Here is a 16,786-nt window from a genome sequence, read left to right as displayed (position 1 = left end):
GGCGGAACAAATGCAATTCGAGCCTCGCTCGAATGCCTAACCAAGTCTAGATCCAAAGTACCATTCCGCCTGATCTCCAATTATCATTCATATATATTACATGTCATAGTAATATAATGACAATAATAATATCTTTCCTATCTCTCGTGAGTGACAGACAATCACTCGACTTCTACCGGAGTCCTATAGCATAGCAATCTACATGATCCTATTCATACTAGTAAAACTCATAGGATAAGGATATATATATATATATATATATATATATATGCAAGTGGGTTTTATCCAACTCCTTAAACTTAATGCACAAGCATAAAATAAAAGTGCAGAATAATAGGAGTTATGCACCGGGGCTTGCCTGTGTAAGATATAACCAAGTTAGCTTTCATCTTGGTGGAATGATCATCAAGTCACCATCTGCTTCTACTACTCCCAATGACTCCGCGATCCAACACCGCTCCTATCATGAAATACGTGGATGCAACGTAGGGACGTAAATAATCAACGGCATCCGCAACTCTAAAATACGATTACGTCCATGAGCTAATGAGCTAGCTTAATGACTAACATACTAGTCTACGTATCCACATAGCCAAGTAAGGCTTGTTTCTAGAAAATGTTTTCGTTCTACAAACCCCAATTATTTTTAACATTTGATTGATTAAATATATATTTTCGTACTAGGACTCATTTAGTTACCTTAACAAACTAATTTCTATGGAGCTATAAAAATTACAATGAGAACCTAATAATGTTAGGAATCTACTGTAAAAATTTTAGGGCCAGTACTACTACCAATTCATCACAATAATTCCTACAAGTTCATGTTTTACCCATTTTAAGTGCTTCAAATTAATTAGTCTACTCTTGAAAATTCTATGAAACTAAGTGAACAAAATACAGTAGCAGGATAGGTCATGATTTTAGAAACCTAACAAAATTGGTTTCATAATTTTTGGACATCTATAGAAATTTATCTTGAATTTACAAATTTACCTTTAGAAACTAAATTAGAAAACGCTTTAGCAAAAGAAAAGGGTTGGGCCAATGATTCGGCCCGACTGCCGAGCCTGGCCCAACGCAGGACGCGGGGCGCGCGTAGCAGGCTGGCTCAATGGCCCACGGCAGGGAGCCTGCGCTGGCACTTTAGCAAATGAGCCCTCAGACTTTTCTCGAACCACAAATAGGTCCTAATACTATTTCTTCCTTTCTCTGGAGAATTCACTTAACCCCCTGGATTTTACCAAATTTACCCACGTGCACCCCCGTCATCCTGTGCACGATAGCACGGCGAGCGGCGGCACTGGGCGTCCATGCTGGCCACTAGAGGCCTGTGCGGACCCACCTAGCGGGTTGGTCGCCCTCTACGGCTACATACGCTATGATGGGCGGTGGTTAGGGACTCGAAGATGCATTGGTGCGAGCTTACAGCAGCGAGCGGCTATCCACGATAGTGGCGTGACTGTTCCAGTGAGCCTACGCCCTCACTGGCAAGGTAGAGATGGCGGAGAAGCATTCAATAGCTCACCGTGGTGCACTCCCCACTGATGGTTGAAGCAGGGGAGCACTGCAATGGTCTAGCCATGGGTGACCGAGTGGTGCTGGCGGTGCTCTATGATGGACACTGATGCGTCACTCCACCGATGATGAGCACCCTGGCCAAAACATTGTGAGCACCGGATAGAGGGAGTCAAGGCAAGCTCAGGGTTATGAGCAATTGAATGCTACCATGCCTACATGCCTTACCCCCAACCTTCTGGTCACGGCGGCGCACATGACCGGTGGCGAGCAAAAATGCCAATTATTGCGTGGGTAGTGACCTGAGCCGGGCTTGAGGGGAATGGGCGTCTAGCTGGCTACCTATGCTACTCATTGGTGCGAGGAATTGGACTGAGAAGCCTTGAGCTAGGCAAATTGAAGGAGCGGAGAGCGCGGTGCCTCGAATGCAACAGCGACTCCGACCATGTGCTGGCGTGGCACTACCGATATACACAACCCATCCTCTCCTCCCTATCCCACAGGTAGGGCAGTACACACCGTTGTGGCAGCAGAGGTAGATGGGATGAGCGGCTTGGATCATGCCATGAGACACAGCAGCGGTGTGGCGATAGGTGAGGTGCGTGGCCAAGAGCGCGTGTGCACGAGAGGGCGGCTATGACCAAGACACACGGCTCGGAGCGGTAGAGGAACTAGAGGGGGAGCGACGGCCATGCTGATCTAGCAATGATGGTCATAGCCATGGCTTGACTCCATGCATGGCTCGGCAGCCAAATGGTGGCGCGCGCGTGTGACCGTGGAAACCTAGCCACAGCCGACCGAAGCCAGCCATCGTGAGGCCAAGGCGTTGCGTGGCATGACCCAAGTGCACGAGCTGGCCAGCGGCAGTAGGCCGGCCATGACATGAGCCTGGCGCCAGCAGCGCCTACACACGCGGTGTCCATGAACTCGGGCCGAGAGGTATCAACGGGTGCCATGCACGCATTTTAAAGCAAAGCAAAAGCCGCTAACGATCATGATCGAGGCTCAACTAATTCCCCTAACCTAAAGTCGATACTAACACCCAGCTAATGAAGCCAACCTCACGTCCAGAGAGTGACCAGAGGGGGAGATACAAGAATGCCAACTTGGGTTCGTCGCTGGAGTGCCGGTTCACGAACGGAGCGCCAACAACGTGGTTACAACGCATTCTAATGAAGTTTGGGCAATTTTAGAGCGGACAACGTGACATCCAACACAATGTCGACCTATGCCATGCTCAAGCACTCACTTTGATGCAGTCAACAATACCAAAACGTGCAACTAGTGTTTAAACATTTTTGTTAGAAATTAAATGTCAAAATAGGATTGTCTTACTACTGTTCCATACTAGGAAAGCTAAGGGTTTCAAATGAGGTTAAGTAACCATTAACTCTTTTGTCACAATTTTAAATAGATCTAAACCTTGTTAACTTCAACCAACAAATACTTCATGCAATAGTCCATACCTTATACTAACCCATAGAAGCAAAATATTTAAGCACCTATTTAACTAATTCGCTCAATATAATTCAGCCAAAAATGTTATTTTAACAATCATTCAAGTGCTTGTCGACTTAACGAAAAGAGCTTATCTTAACGTCAAGTTTGATTTTTGGGATCCCAAAACACCAGTTAACAACATCTATTTTCCAAAAGTTAAAGTTGCATTGTCATCTACCAAGTTTGTACTTCCAACTTTATTTAAGTGACACATACATGTTCTATAGTATTTTTGCTTAATAAAAATTGGTTTTAAACCCTAAGTGATATAACATGACTATTGAATCAACTTTCGTTTAGCACTTTTGTTGATCAGTTTTGAGTTACAGAAATTGATCTACACACTTTATCACATGCATTGACACATAAACATGATGCTCATGACATAGGTTTAGCAAGTTGTTTAAGCGGTAACACCGAGGGTGCTTACAATAACCATTTTCTAATGATCTTCGAAAAACCTCCAATGAACCTCTGATAGAATCTTACTATTTCAAGGAACTCCGAGTCACTCTTACATACTTGGGTGGGTTACAACCAAACTCATCATTAACTTTCTGAGTTCTTTTCCATAATTCCACCCTTAGAGATAACCTATCCAAGTAGAGAACTTCCTTCACCAAAAACTCACTTGCTAACTTGGTGAAACATTGAGATGTTCTGAGTCCTTCATTGAACCAACTGTAGATGTCCAATATCTCCTTCCTATGTCATCCATGCCAACCTATCCTAGGTATGTTGAAGATTGAATTCCCAATTGATAATAGCTCGAAGAGAAGATCAATTCTTGATGAATACATCAGTTCCTTGTAGACGACCCAACAAATTATCCATCTACGCTTGATGGTGATCTCTCATCTAGAGGCATAACCTATACTTCCAAGTGAAGCACTAGAACGTATGAAACCTTCGTCTTGCAACTTCTTTAGCTTGGCTATCCCCCCTTAAGAAAAGATCAACTAGGGGACACTAAACATAGCTTGAATCTCCTTCTGAGTTAAGTTGACTGTCGTCAAGAAGTTCTGATATCCAAAGAAATTCATGTGCAAGGGTATGACCAACAACTCAATTTTCCTCGCGGATAGGAAAACAACAGTACAGTGAAACAGCCATAACTCATGTTCTGTTAATCCAACGAAGTTGTAGTTTATACCAGTTAGGAAAGCTTATAAAATTACCTACAACTTTCATATAGAACACTTTTCTAAATTCTGTAGTTAACTTGGTCGAAAACAGTACACAACAGAAACTGTTCTCGGATTTCAAACAGCACAGATGCATAGTCTTGTGATTTTCAGTAACTCCATAACCAAAATAGCTATCAGGCTAATTCTTACGCTCAGAGAAATATATGGAAGTGTACTGTTGTCCAGAATTTTCCATGACTTTTTTTAGCTGTCTAAAAACAGAGATACAAACCAAAGAGGATAGGCTGCTCCGAAAAAATAGGATAGAGGAAACAGGAGAAAACCAAAATCCAACTATTTATTTCAATAATCCTTATACCTTAGGCCTATAAACTAAATGATATTGTGGAAAAACCCCACAAGATCATTGCACTCATTATAAAGATTCAACTCAAGCATTATCATAAAGACAACCAACCAAACACTAAAGGTTCACAAAGCACACAGACTCGACTTTCGCTACTAGCAGTTTTTATTACATAAGGGGACATAAACTCATAGTTCCTTCAACACAGGTGTGGTAGCATGGGCATCTGGGGTAGTATTTCTAGGCAGTGGGAGTGAGAGCGACACATCATCCACTTCATCAATTTCATCATGGGCTTCCTTCGTATTGTGTATTACTAACACTTGCTGGTGGCAGTCCTGTAGTGATCTGACTCTGGCTACTTCCATGGTGCAGCTGTTGATTCTTTTGTGGGTAAGATTTAATATAATGTCCTTCTATTGGCAATGATAACACTTTCTCTTAGCTTGCTTGGTCTTTTGAGGTTGAAATCTCCTTACAAGTGATCGTCCACCCATCTATACATACCTCATGTGAAGTATTTTTAGCTTGAGAAGCTTCTAACTCCTTATAGTTTGGATTCATCTAACTAGGAATCAGAGCTAAATGTGACAAGGTAGTTGAACCCAAATGTTGATTGTTTCCCAATACTAGGCTCTGGTGAGTTTTTCCTTCCTCTTCTTATCCACATTGTCCTCTTAATTCGGGCTCTCCTTGACTTTCCTCTTATTTGGCTTGTTTTGGAGACAGGGAAAACCATAATACATACAATTGACATTGATACTGACTTCCAAGTGTCTTACTACCAATGTCCTTCATTAGACTTTATATTCTTCCAAGCTTCTAGCTACTTGTCTCTTCACTGGTCCCTTTGGTATGTTGATCTGACCTTGCAATGAGCACTATTGAGAATTCCCATGTTGAATTATTCCTTCTAGTACTTGGTTTTGCATAGATGATAGCTTCTCCTTATCAAATGCGATCAAAGGCGACATAGCTTGGTCCTCCTGATCTCTGAAGTCAGGTGGTATCCTCGTTACGATCTATCTAACAGACAGAGAGAGAAGATTCAGAATAGAGACAAGTTTTGTAATAGAATAGAGTTAGAGGTGAGAATAATTTTTAGAAAATATCAAGGTTAGAGAGAAAGCAAGAACTTAGCAAGATGAAAGTATGCTAAACAGTCCAGTTCTAACTAGGCTTGCGTCCTATAGTTAGCATTGCTCTAATACCACTTTGTAGCACCCAGTTTTAAGAACAAAACCAGATACACACAATATGTGAGCCCAGAAAGTCAAATCTCACATATAGCTACAAATAAGGGTAATATCGAAAGACAATGCTCAATATATAACGTACTTAGTATAAAGGATATAACCTTAGACAGCAAACAGCGGAAAGACAACTCCTATTTTAGGGTAAAGACTTCCAATTCCACAGGGGCCTACTGACTGGTTGATCACAAGCCTAATTCCTCCAACTCTAGCAATCTGGTACCCATCCAGGGATTTTTATCCAAATATTTGAAAAAAATAAAGCAAGCAGTAAGTATATGTCAGTACTCAACTAAACATAACATGGGGTTCATGAGGCTCAAAAGGCTGACACTAGGTTTAACTACTGATTAGCTTTTAATGAGTCATCTTTTAGCAATTGGGTGGCAACAAGTTTATTCACAAGCCCATATAAACACATAATCAGGTAAACATGAATAATGAATAGCATAAACAGTAATCATTAGTGAGCATCTGTATCATCAGTATCATCAGTGTTCATCATCTATTTCGTAAGGATTTCCAAGGCCTGCTCGTGATCATGAGCATGGCTGATATACCTAGTTTTACACTCTGCAGAGGTTGTACACTTTCACTGTGAGTCATGGATTTACCCTTTCACACGAGGCGACCAACCTCTTGACCCACTACTAAGGAAGGTCGACATGGGTTCACTATGAAGCCTTTCAAAGGTTCGTCTAACAAGTTAGGGCCATTAGATTCACTCGGCAAACAGATATAGGAACCCCCCTTGTCGAATGACACAATTCCATCATGGCTATACACATAAGAGTAGAGGTTGTCATATACCCTGATTCGTCAAGCCATTCTTACGCTATAAAGGTAACCTCTAACAAGCTAGAAAAGATCCTCATACTGAGCTAAAGCCAGAGCCATGTGGCCCTCACAGATGTACTGTAAGTCTCAGGATGATCACTTATAGATAAGTCCTTAGGGAGAGGAATCTAGAGCACCATAAAAATAGTCCAATGCTCTAGCCCCCTTAGTTCCATGTTGCTAAAAAGCATCTTTTAGTGTTTATTGCATATACCATTAGTCAAGTTACATGATCATGGCTTTAGTTGAGCACTAGCATCATACTACCCAATGCAATAAACCCATAGGAATCAAGGTACAAGGTAACAAAGTACTAGAAAATTCTTAGTGGTAGTCAAGGTAGACACATGCATATGATTAAATTATTAAAGTGAATAGGACAACAAGGATGATCCCATACTATACTTGCCTTAAACTCTGATCTTCTTCTACTAAATTGTAACCTCAAAGACTTCTTCTGGATCACCAACTTCTTTTATATCACCAACACAAAGCTCACCGACTGGACATGATCATAAAGCACCACACAAGCATCCATGCAATCATACACGAAGCAAACAATAGAACTAAATCAGAATAGTACACCAAACATAATAAACAATAAGTAAAAAGGTTTTAAAATTGGTCTACACGTTACTACGAACATACATACGTGAAAAGCACTCTAATCGGAGCTATAACTAAGAAGTTATGAATTAAACAAGATTTCCTTTAATAAAATAATAGATTAAATCTAACCTCGAATTTCAAAAGTTAAAAACATGTTTAATAATAGGATGAACATGTAGATTACGCAATTACGAATCTAACGTAACTTGAACTGGGTCAAATCGGAGTTAAAACTGAAGAAGTTATGACCTAAAGAAAATAGTGGCAAAACTGTAAATAGATGAAAACATATTTTTGATCTAACAGAGGGAATCTACGCTTTCAAAATAGGCAAACGTATTTTGAAAATATACTTTGGACCGCAGGTTTAGACATAGAAAATTACAGGGGTTGTTTAACGATATTGCAGGGACGGCGGGTTCTAAACTAGAAAAGGACAGGGGCTCTTTTGAAATTCTACCGGCCGAAGGGGTATCGTGGGATCTCGGTCGCTGATCTAAGAACGAATGGACAAGATTAGACAGGGGGAAGGGAAGGTGTGGCCGACGGCTGGAACAGGGAACTGGCATGGCGGAGGACATGGCCGGCGGCGAGTAACTCACCGGCGAGCACAAAAAACGGCCTACAGGCCACGAAATAGCAAACCAAGGGCACTGGGAGATATAGGAAGAAGCGGCGAGCTCAGAGACGTAGCTTACCGAGGCGTAGAGCGACGGAGGGCGGTGCGTGGCTTGACGGCGAAGCGGGCGGTGATGGCGGCTGCAGCAACTCGGCGAAGACGGCTACGGCTCCGAGGCTTGGGATGGGGAGGCACAGGCGCGGGCAGCTGGTATTTATGGCCCTGGGGAGCAACGTGTGGCACAAGGCAAGGACGAGGCATGGTCGGAGCGGAGTCAGACGTAGCGGCGGTGAAGAGTACGGCTCGGTCGGTGCGGGGAAGACGATAGCTATTCGAAGAAGACGCTGACCGGTGGGGTTCGCCTGTCAGCGAGGGAGAGAGAAATGCAGAGAGAATGGGCGCGGCGTGGACTTGCTGGGCCGTTGCGCGCGGCTTGGGCCGACCTGTTGCGGAGAGAGGGAAGCGGGGAGAAGAAGAGAGGCCGAGCGGGGTTGGGCCAGCTGCGGGATGGGCTTCCAGCGGGGTGGAGCAGGCCAGACCGAAGGAGGAGCAAGTTGAGCTAGGGCCAGAAATGAGAGGGAGGGAGTGTTTTCTATTTTTTTTATTTCAGAACCATTTTCAAATCCATTTTCAAACTTGGTTTGAAATAACTTGAACTTTGCTCAAATCCACACAGTACAATAAAACATATGTGCCAGCATGTGTGCACCAATATGTTGCTACCTTATGATAAATTTTAATTTAATGAAAAGTTATTATTTCCTATGTTATATGAGCACAAAAAATACAAAATTAAATCATTCTAACTTTATTTCAGAAAGAGCAAATTTTCGGGTATTGAAGATTCTCTGATCTTTCTTTCCTACTCTTGGTTTTTTATGTAACTGGCCAATACTTTTTTTCCTCATAAAGGATCAACTAAATTTTACTAATTTATTTTCCTTTTATGCTAAAATAATTGTTTGAATTTGTCACATGAAAAATAAAATCAATAAATTCACCCCAAAAGAAAGAAAAAGAACATCAACAGATCTTCTTCTACAATAAAACATAAGCATGGCCCATAAATAAAAATCACAAAAAAATATCTTCGAAGTTGAGTTCATGGTCAAATGTGCACAGACCATAAGTATTGAATAGTATTTTAAACAACAGACCATAGAATTTAGCAGTAACTTTCTCAGACCGCTAATAGCATCACTATAGTCCACTATTTCTTTTGTAGTGGTCATAGCGTTAACTCTTGCACGACTATCATGTAATGTGTGTACCTCAATGTAATTTGATACGTACCAATTTGAGGTAACACGCCATATCATTTCCACAAAACTAATATGTGTAGAGAATACAGCTTTTGAATTACTTGGTGACTTGGTGTATTCATTCCTTCCTTTTGCTTTATTTGCTTTCATGCAAAGCGACAAGTCAGTAACATGCTGCATGCAGCGTCCTGTATCCATGGTCAGATTATTCTTGGCTTTTGTACGAGTACCAGATGATAAAGATAAAAGGGAAAGGAAAAGGGAAAGGGAAACATGTAACTGTAATAATATAATGGCCTTAACAATATAAAAAAACATTGCTTAAAAACAAATAAAGGAATGTAATGCAAGGTAAATTTGCAAAACTATATTAGTAGTACCAATGTGGATATTGGTGGAGAGTGTAACCGCTTATGTAGTCAGTGGGGATATGTAATTTTCATTATTAAAAGTGGGAACTTACTTGTCTTAGTGCGATGAATCTGTCGTAAAACACATCACCAGACTCCAGTGGTTGGGATTGTTTCCCTCACCGTTTATCATGATTAATTAACATAGTATATGAAATTAGAAGAAGACAGGAGCCTCCGCGCCGCGAGCGGACCAGCAGCGGGTGAGACGACCGCGCAAGGGCCATCGAAGGCCTCGAGCGGCAAAAGGCCGACCGCGCCAGGGAGCCGCACAAAGGGCGAAGGCCGGCGGCCGCGAAACTGCCGACACCGCCGAGGGAAAAGAGCAGGCGAAGGGCGGGACGCTGCAAGACCCGGCAGAGGAGAAGCAGGACTGGCGGCGGCGCGACGGCGACGTCAAACAGAAGGCCCCCTCTTGGGCTGAGATGCCGACTCGACTAAGGCCCAGCAGCGAAGGCGGTTAATAAAGGAGTAAAAGACTGATATCCGAGAAGGCGGAATATATCCGTATATGCCTTTGCAGTTATAAGGATAATCTTGTATATTTATGAAAAGTTGTAATTGTACCCTAAAAAAAGGGGAGCTCAGCTCCCAATCAACAGAGAGTAATTGTGTACCAAAAACCCTAAGTGTTGCCTCGGTAATTGCGTCTCAGCTCCCAATGTTATAGCGAAGTCTTTTGTTATGGCGATGCAAAAGATTTTGACAACCAATATATTGAGCTCTTTTGGATGTGATGCAAATGAATATCCTATCAGATATTTAGATATAGCAATGCATCATAAAAAAAAAACTCCATAATATATATAGACCGGAGGAGCATCATAGAGAGGTTAAAAAAAGTTGACTTGCTAGAAAGCGAAGAATTTATCTTATGAAGGTAGATTAGTCCTTCTAAATTCAGTGCCCTACCCATGTTCATGATGTTCTTTTTTGAAATACTGAAAGGTGTTCTTAAAAAACTAGATTATTACATATCTAGATTTTATTAGCAATATGATAAAAATAAAAAAAGAAAGTATTACCTTGCCAAATGGGACATCTTATGTCGTCCTAAAGACTAAGGAGGACTTGGGATCATAGACCTCTAAGTTCAGAATAAATGTCTAATAAGTAAGTGGATTATAAAAATACTTAATGAAGAAGAGAATTGGCAAACCTTGCTTACAAACAAGTATCTAAACTCAAAGTCTCTCCCACAATTCCATGCCAAAATCAATGACTCGTTTTTGGAAGGGTACATGTACTTTTTGGCCTATGGTTATTTTAAAATTAATGGTGGATCACAAACGAGATTGTACGAATATACATGACTAGGCAACTGTCCATTCAAAGACCTTTATCCCACACTTTGTAATATTAAAAATCATCCACGTGATTCAATAGCCAATGTTATGAGATCAACGCCATTGAATAAGTCATTTTGCAGGGCTCTAGTGGGGCCCGGGATAAACTCAATGAATAGAAAGACTTAGTAGCTAAGATTATTCATATCAATTTAACTGATGAGAGATATTTGTTTATTTGGAGTTTACATAACATTGGTCAATTTACAGTGGTCTATGTATCTTCACAACAAAGAATACAACCTTCTCTCATGAATCAATTTGGAGGTTAAAAGTTCCTTTCCTTTGGTATCTCCACTGGGAGGTAATTTTAACAAAAGACAACCTAACTAAGAGGAATTGGAAAGACAATCAAAAGTAGTGATTTTGTAATTGTAGTAAAACCATGAAACATCTTCTTTTATTGTTATGGGGCCTAGACAATATAAAAGACTATCTATATAGGTACTGGGTCAACCCCTCCTAGCTCTATATACTAGACAAATGAGTCTTTCTGATTAGCGAACAAAAATTAAAGACCATACTCACTAATACACAAATTATCCTAGGCGTTATTCGAGGCAGGGCAGCCGGCCCAGCAACTGCTTTGATTAATGCTTAACCGAGGTGGGCAACGTAAGCGAACCACCTCGGTTAATATATTAACGGAGGCGGTTGCCTTTATGTTGCCCGCCTCGGTTAATCCTAGGCTCATATAAAAGCCAAAGTTAGAGTTCTCTTCTGCATCCCTCTCCCCACTCCCCCACCAGGCGACGACGCCATGCTCTCCCCCACTCTCAATCTCTCTCTCTCTCTCTCTCTCTCTCTCTCTCTCTCTCTCTCTCTCTCCCTTGTCACGGCGCCCCTCCTCCACAGCAGGCAGCGACGCCCCTTCCCACTCTCTCTCTCTCTCTCCTTTCTCTCCACAGCAGATAGTGGCACAGGGTTGGGTAGCGCACGGTGGCGTGCCGTCGCGGTGGCACGCGGCTCTGGGTGGCGCGGCTGGGTGCGGTGCTGAGTGGCGCGCGACGCAGGGTGGTGCAGCTGCGTGTGGCCGTGGTGGCGCGCGGGGCTAGGCGGCGCGGGGCCGGGCTGTGGAGTAGGCGCACACGATGATGGTGGAATAAACAAAACAAAATACAGGCCTAATATCTACAGGAAATGATACTATAAAAGCTCAGTAATACCACCATCGATTACATGAAACCAGGATTGTGGAGTACCTACGAGCTCAAGAGTCAAGAGACCAGAAAACCAAAATCATATGAACTAGAGACACAGTTTTGTGGCTGCATTTGCTTTGGTGCTATTCGGCCTTCCTATAGGCTACGAATGGGCCTAAAACGGCAAGCCCATGTTGTGGCCCGGAGGCCAGAGTGGGCTGCTGACCCAGGCGGCCTAATTCGCATTCGCTTTGTGGCGGTGGAGAATGTAGTAATGTCGTGGCAGTCTCTGCCTCCGCTATGTCTTTTTTTATCCAAAAAGCCACACCTGTTGCCAAAAAAAAAAAAAAAACCTACCAAAATATACAGTCAAACAAAAACTGACGGCTGCTGCACGCATCTTGTTTTTTCATAAACCTTTTTCAATTCAATGAAGCTAAAAAGAAAACAATGAGGGAAATTATATGTTGTTCGAGGTCACACGCAGACGCAGCGCACCTGGTGCCTCCTGTCCGCTACCAGTAACAGCATGAATGAAATAAACTATGGTGATCTTCCAATAAGCACATGTCAAATTAATTTGTTTGGCTATTTTGGTAGTTTTTCTACAAACAATCGAACACAGATTAGCCACACGTGGAATCTTCCAAAAAGTGAACAACAGCCTGACCGCACAACCCTGTTCGCTTATGCTCTGAAATGTTGTGGGATAAAAACACCGTTGGATGGCTAAAAAGTAGTGCTGAGGCGAACAAGAGAGGGAAAAAACAGAAATCAAAACGTACTATTAAAATGCAGCACATACCAATCCAAAAATTCTGAAACCTCAAGTTTGCAGTCTCTGCTTGAGGTGTTGGATTTGAATTGAAGAACTTGGTGGCCAAGGACCAAATATCTGTGGATCGTCCGTGGAGTGCAAACACTGAACAGGTGAGTGAACAAGTCGCGCTTTCCCTGCCTCCAGATAGCAGAGTGAGATCTATGGCCGTCATCGTCTCCACGTCAATCGGCAAACCATCGCTCACTTCCCTTCCCCTATATCTCTTCTCCCCAAGCTCTCCCCTTTCTCCCGGCCCCGCCTCCCACCTCAGTATCTCTACCTCACCCACCCGGCCATCCCCCAAGAAGGCAAGAACTACCTACTCATCAGCCATGGCGCCGCCGTCGGTGTCCGCCTCCCACCTCCTCATCACCGCCTCGCTCCCAAAGCCGAAGCCTTCCAGCCTCCGCCCGCCACGGCTCCCTCTCGCCAAGCCCGTCCCCGCAGCGGCGGCGCTCCTCGCTCTCGTCGCCTCGCCCGCGCTCGCCGCCGACGCGCCTGCCCCCGCCCCGGCCCCGGTCCCCGCCCCCGCGCCGGCGCCCGAGCTCCAGGCCGAGGCGCCCACGCCGACCGCCAACCCCTTCTCCAGCTCCCTCCTCACGGCGCCCAAGCCCTCCGCGGCCTCCGACCTCCCCGAGGGCGCGCAGTGGCGGTACAGCGAGTTCCTGTCCGCCGTCAAGCGGGGCAAGGTGGAGCGCGTGCGCTTCACCAAGGACGGCGGCCTGCTCCAGCTGACCGCCGTCGACGGCCGCCGCGCCACCGTCGTGGTCCCCAACGACCCGGACCTCATCGACATCCTCGCCACCAACGGCGTCGACATCTCCGTCTCCGAGGGCGAGTCGGCGGGCCCGGGCGGCTTCGTCGCCTTCGTCGGCAACCTCCTCTTCCCGTTCCTCGCCTTCGCGGGCCTCTTCTTCCTCTTCCGCCGCGCGCAGGGCGGGCCCGGCGCTGGCCCCGGCGGGCTCGGCGGGCCCATGGACTTCGGCCGCTCCAAGAGCAAGTTCCAGGAGGTGCCTGAGACGGGCGTCACCTTCCTCGACGTCGCCGGCGCGGACCAGGCCAAGCTCGAGCTGCAGGAGGTCGTCGATTTCCTCAAGAACCCCGACAAGTACACCGCGCTCGGAGCCAAGATCCCCAAGGGATGCCTCCTCGTCGGACCGCCTGGGACCGGGAAGACCCTCCTCGCGCGTGCCGTCGCTGGGGAGGCTGGGGTGCCCTTCTTCTCCTGCGCGGCCTCTGAGTTCGTCGAGCTCTTCGTCGGTGTCGGTGCCTCCAGGGTGCGCGACCTCTTCGAGAAGGCCAAGGCCAAGGCGCCCTGCATTGTTTTCATTGATGAGATTGATGCCGTCGGGAGGCAGCGTGGTGCCGGACTTGGTGGGGGTAATGATGAGAGAGAGCAGACCATTAACCAGCTCTTGACGGAGATGGATGGCTTCTCTGGCAACAGCGGTGTCATTGTGCTCGCCGCAACCAACAGGCCTGACGTGCTGGACTCGGCGCTCTTACGGCCAGGGAGGTTCGATAGGCAGGTCACCGTTGACAGGCCAGATGTTGCCGGACGCGTCAGGATTCTTGAGGTCAGTGATGAGCACCTTTTGCTACTAACCTGTAAATTTGTGCTTTGCTAGCAGCTGTTAATATGCTTCTGAACTACTAGTAGTGTTGATGAACTTATTTATAAACCTGCTTAGAGCTCCTGCGACTGAAGATACTTGCATTGGTTAAGTGCCATTGATGCAGCTAGTCTAGAAAAGGGTACTTCTACTTCCTTGCTTGGAAATGGAAATTGACAAACACAGATAAAAAAAAAATATTTGTAATAGTTATTACTTATTAGCCTGGACGCTGGAGACGCTCCACATCTTCTTAGTGTTATAAGATGCTGCGTCATAACTAATTTCATTAGTGGAAATGGGGCTACATATTTGGCAGTTGGCTACCCCTGAAATGTATAAGTCATTAAGCCATAAGGGTGATTGTCTATGTATCGAATAGCAGAACAAAGGGTTCATATCCTTGTAAGATTAGAACATATGTTGTTTACTAGCTTTGTGAGTTCCAAATTCTAAGCACTATGGCCTTAATGTATCTCCATCTACTCCTGCTAACCTTTCTAGGTACAAGCTGTACTAGCATGCACAAAGTTATTCAAAAAAATCCTTGATTTTTCCCAGCATCCTGAGATCATTTTAAATGTATACTTGAGCTTACAAGTCATGTTTTTTTAATCAAATAGGTCCACTCCCGAGGAAAGGCTTTGGCAAAAGATGTCGACTTTGAGAAAATTGCTAGAAGGACCCCTGGTTTCACTGGTGCTGACCTCCAAAACCTCATGAATGAGGCTGCCATCCTTGCTGCTCGCCGTGACCTTAAGGAAATTAGCAAGGATGAGATCTCTGATGCTCTTGAGAGAATCATTGCTGGGCCCGAGAAGAAAAATGCTGTTGTTTCTGAGGGGAAGAGGAGGCTTGTTGCTTACCATGGTAAATATTGTCTACTTATGATCAGAAGTTTGGCTCTGCTTGTGGGGCTCAGGTTCCTAATCTGTTATTGAACTTTCGAATTTGTAGAGGCTGGTCATGCCCTTGTCGGTGCCCTCATGCCAGAGTATGATCCGGTAGCCAAGATTTCCATCATTCCTCGTGGCCAGGCTGGTGGACTCACATTCTTTGCTCCAAGTGAAGAAAGGCTAGAATCTGGATTGTACAGCAGGAGCTATCTTGAGAACCAAATGGCTGTAGCCCTTGGTGGCAGGTGCTCTTTCGTGAAAGTTTTGTTCGTTCATGCACCATTAACTGTTTCTATTGCGCATAGTGATGGACTGTGAGCTAATCTCATGGTTTGCAGGGTTGCTGAAGAGGTGATCTTTGGCCAGGAAAATGTGACAACAGGAGCTTCCAACGACTTTATGCAGGTGTCACGTGTCGCAAGACAAATGGTCGAAAGATTTGGATTCAGTAAGAAGATCGGCCAAGTTGCGATTGGGGGGCCTGGTGGAAACCCTTTCTTGGGGCAACAGGTATGACACTGTAACTGAAATGGGCCTGCAAGGATAATTATGTTAGCCTGGAATTAAGAACATATAGAAATCATCTGAAGAACTTGGCATGTAAACTTCAACAATGGTTGTCTCCATTTGCTTGGTGGTTGGTGCCCAGAAATCTCCACCAGCATCTAGGGAATGTCATTTTCTACATGTTCAGTAGTTCCCACTTACCTGAGCACTACAACCTGGCTTCCGGTCATCTAAAGTGTTTGCATAACACGCAACTTGTATACTGCCAATTCTGTCATCATCGGTTTGTAGCAACGGTGTGAACAGGCACGTGTCTCATTTAGTGTGGCTGCTGCGAACCTGGTTGCCCTGCCTAACATGGAAATATCTCATCTACATTAGCCTTTTCTTCTCAGAATTTCCCTGGCCAACTCTTTTAGCCTGTCTGAATAGTAGTCTGACAAATGTTCACATTTTCTAGCACCAGTTTGAAGAGTAATCTGACAAATGTTCACTTTTTTTTCACAGATGTCAAGCCAGAAGGACTACTCGATGGCAACCGCGGATATCGTGGACGCTGAGGTGAGGGAACTGGTGGAGAAGGCCTACTCTAGAGCAACGCAGATCATCACCACGCACATCGACATCCTCCACAAGCTCGCCCAACTCCTGATCGAGAAGGAGACCGTGGACGGGGAGGAGTTCATGAGCTTGTTCATTGACGGCCAGGCCGAGTTGTTTGTCGCTTGAGATATCACAAGGTGTGCGGCTACCTAGCTCGTCGCGGTGTATATGCTTTTGAGTGATTTGTGCGAGACCAATCACAAAGGGAAATGGAGAGCCCGGCTTGTAGGAACCACAATGATGTAGCCAAAGATGTTTTTGCATACCTGTATAGTAGTTGATTGTAAAAGGCATCTACTGACTTTGAGCAAGTAAAATGTTACTGCTTACAATTAATAGCACCCGGTTGACCTGTCG

General features: G+C 44.7%; 1 protein-coding gene across 1 annotated transcript; it reads left to right on the top strand.

Annotated features, from left to right (window-relative positions):
- Window positions 1-13,142: 13,142 nt before the first annotated feature.
- On the top strand, window positions 13,143-16,765 carry LOC136529444 (ATP-dependent zinc metalloprotease FTSH 1, chloroplastic-like). The gene is made up of 5 exons (XM_066522523.1): window positions 13,143-14,387; window positions 15,047-15,293; window positions 15,381-15,564; window positions 15,658-15,829; window positions 16,334-16,765. The coding sequence occupies exons 1-5, from the start codon at window positions 13,143-13,145 to the stop codon at window positions 16,553-16,555; spliced, it is 2,070 nt and encodes a 689-aa protein (XP_066378620.1). The 3' UTR covers window positions 16,556-16,765.
- The last annotated feature ends 21 nt before the right edge of the window (window positions 16,766-16,786 follow it).

This window comes from Miscanthus floridulus, chromosome 19 (genome assembly GCF_019320115.1).
Source record: "Miscanthus floridulus cultivar M001 chromosome 19, ASM1932011v1, whole genome shotgun sequence".
Classification (NCBI taxonomy): Eukaryota; Viridiplantae; Streptophyta; class Magnoliopsida; order Poales; family Poaceae; genus Miscanthus; species Miscanthus floridulus.
This window is presented reverse-complemented; position numbering and strand designations above follow the sequence as displayed.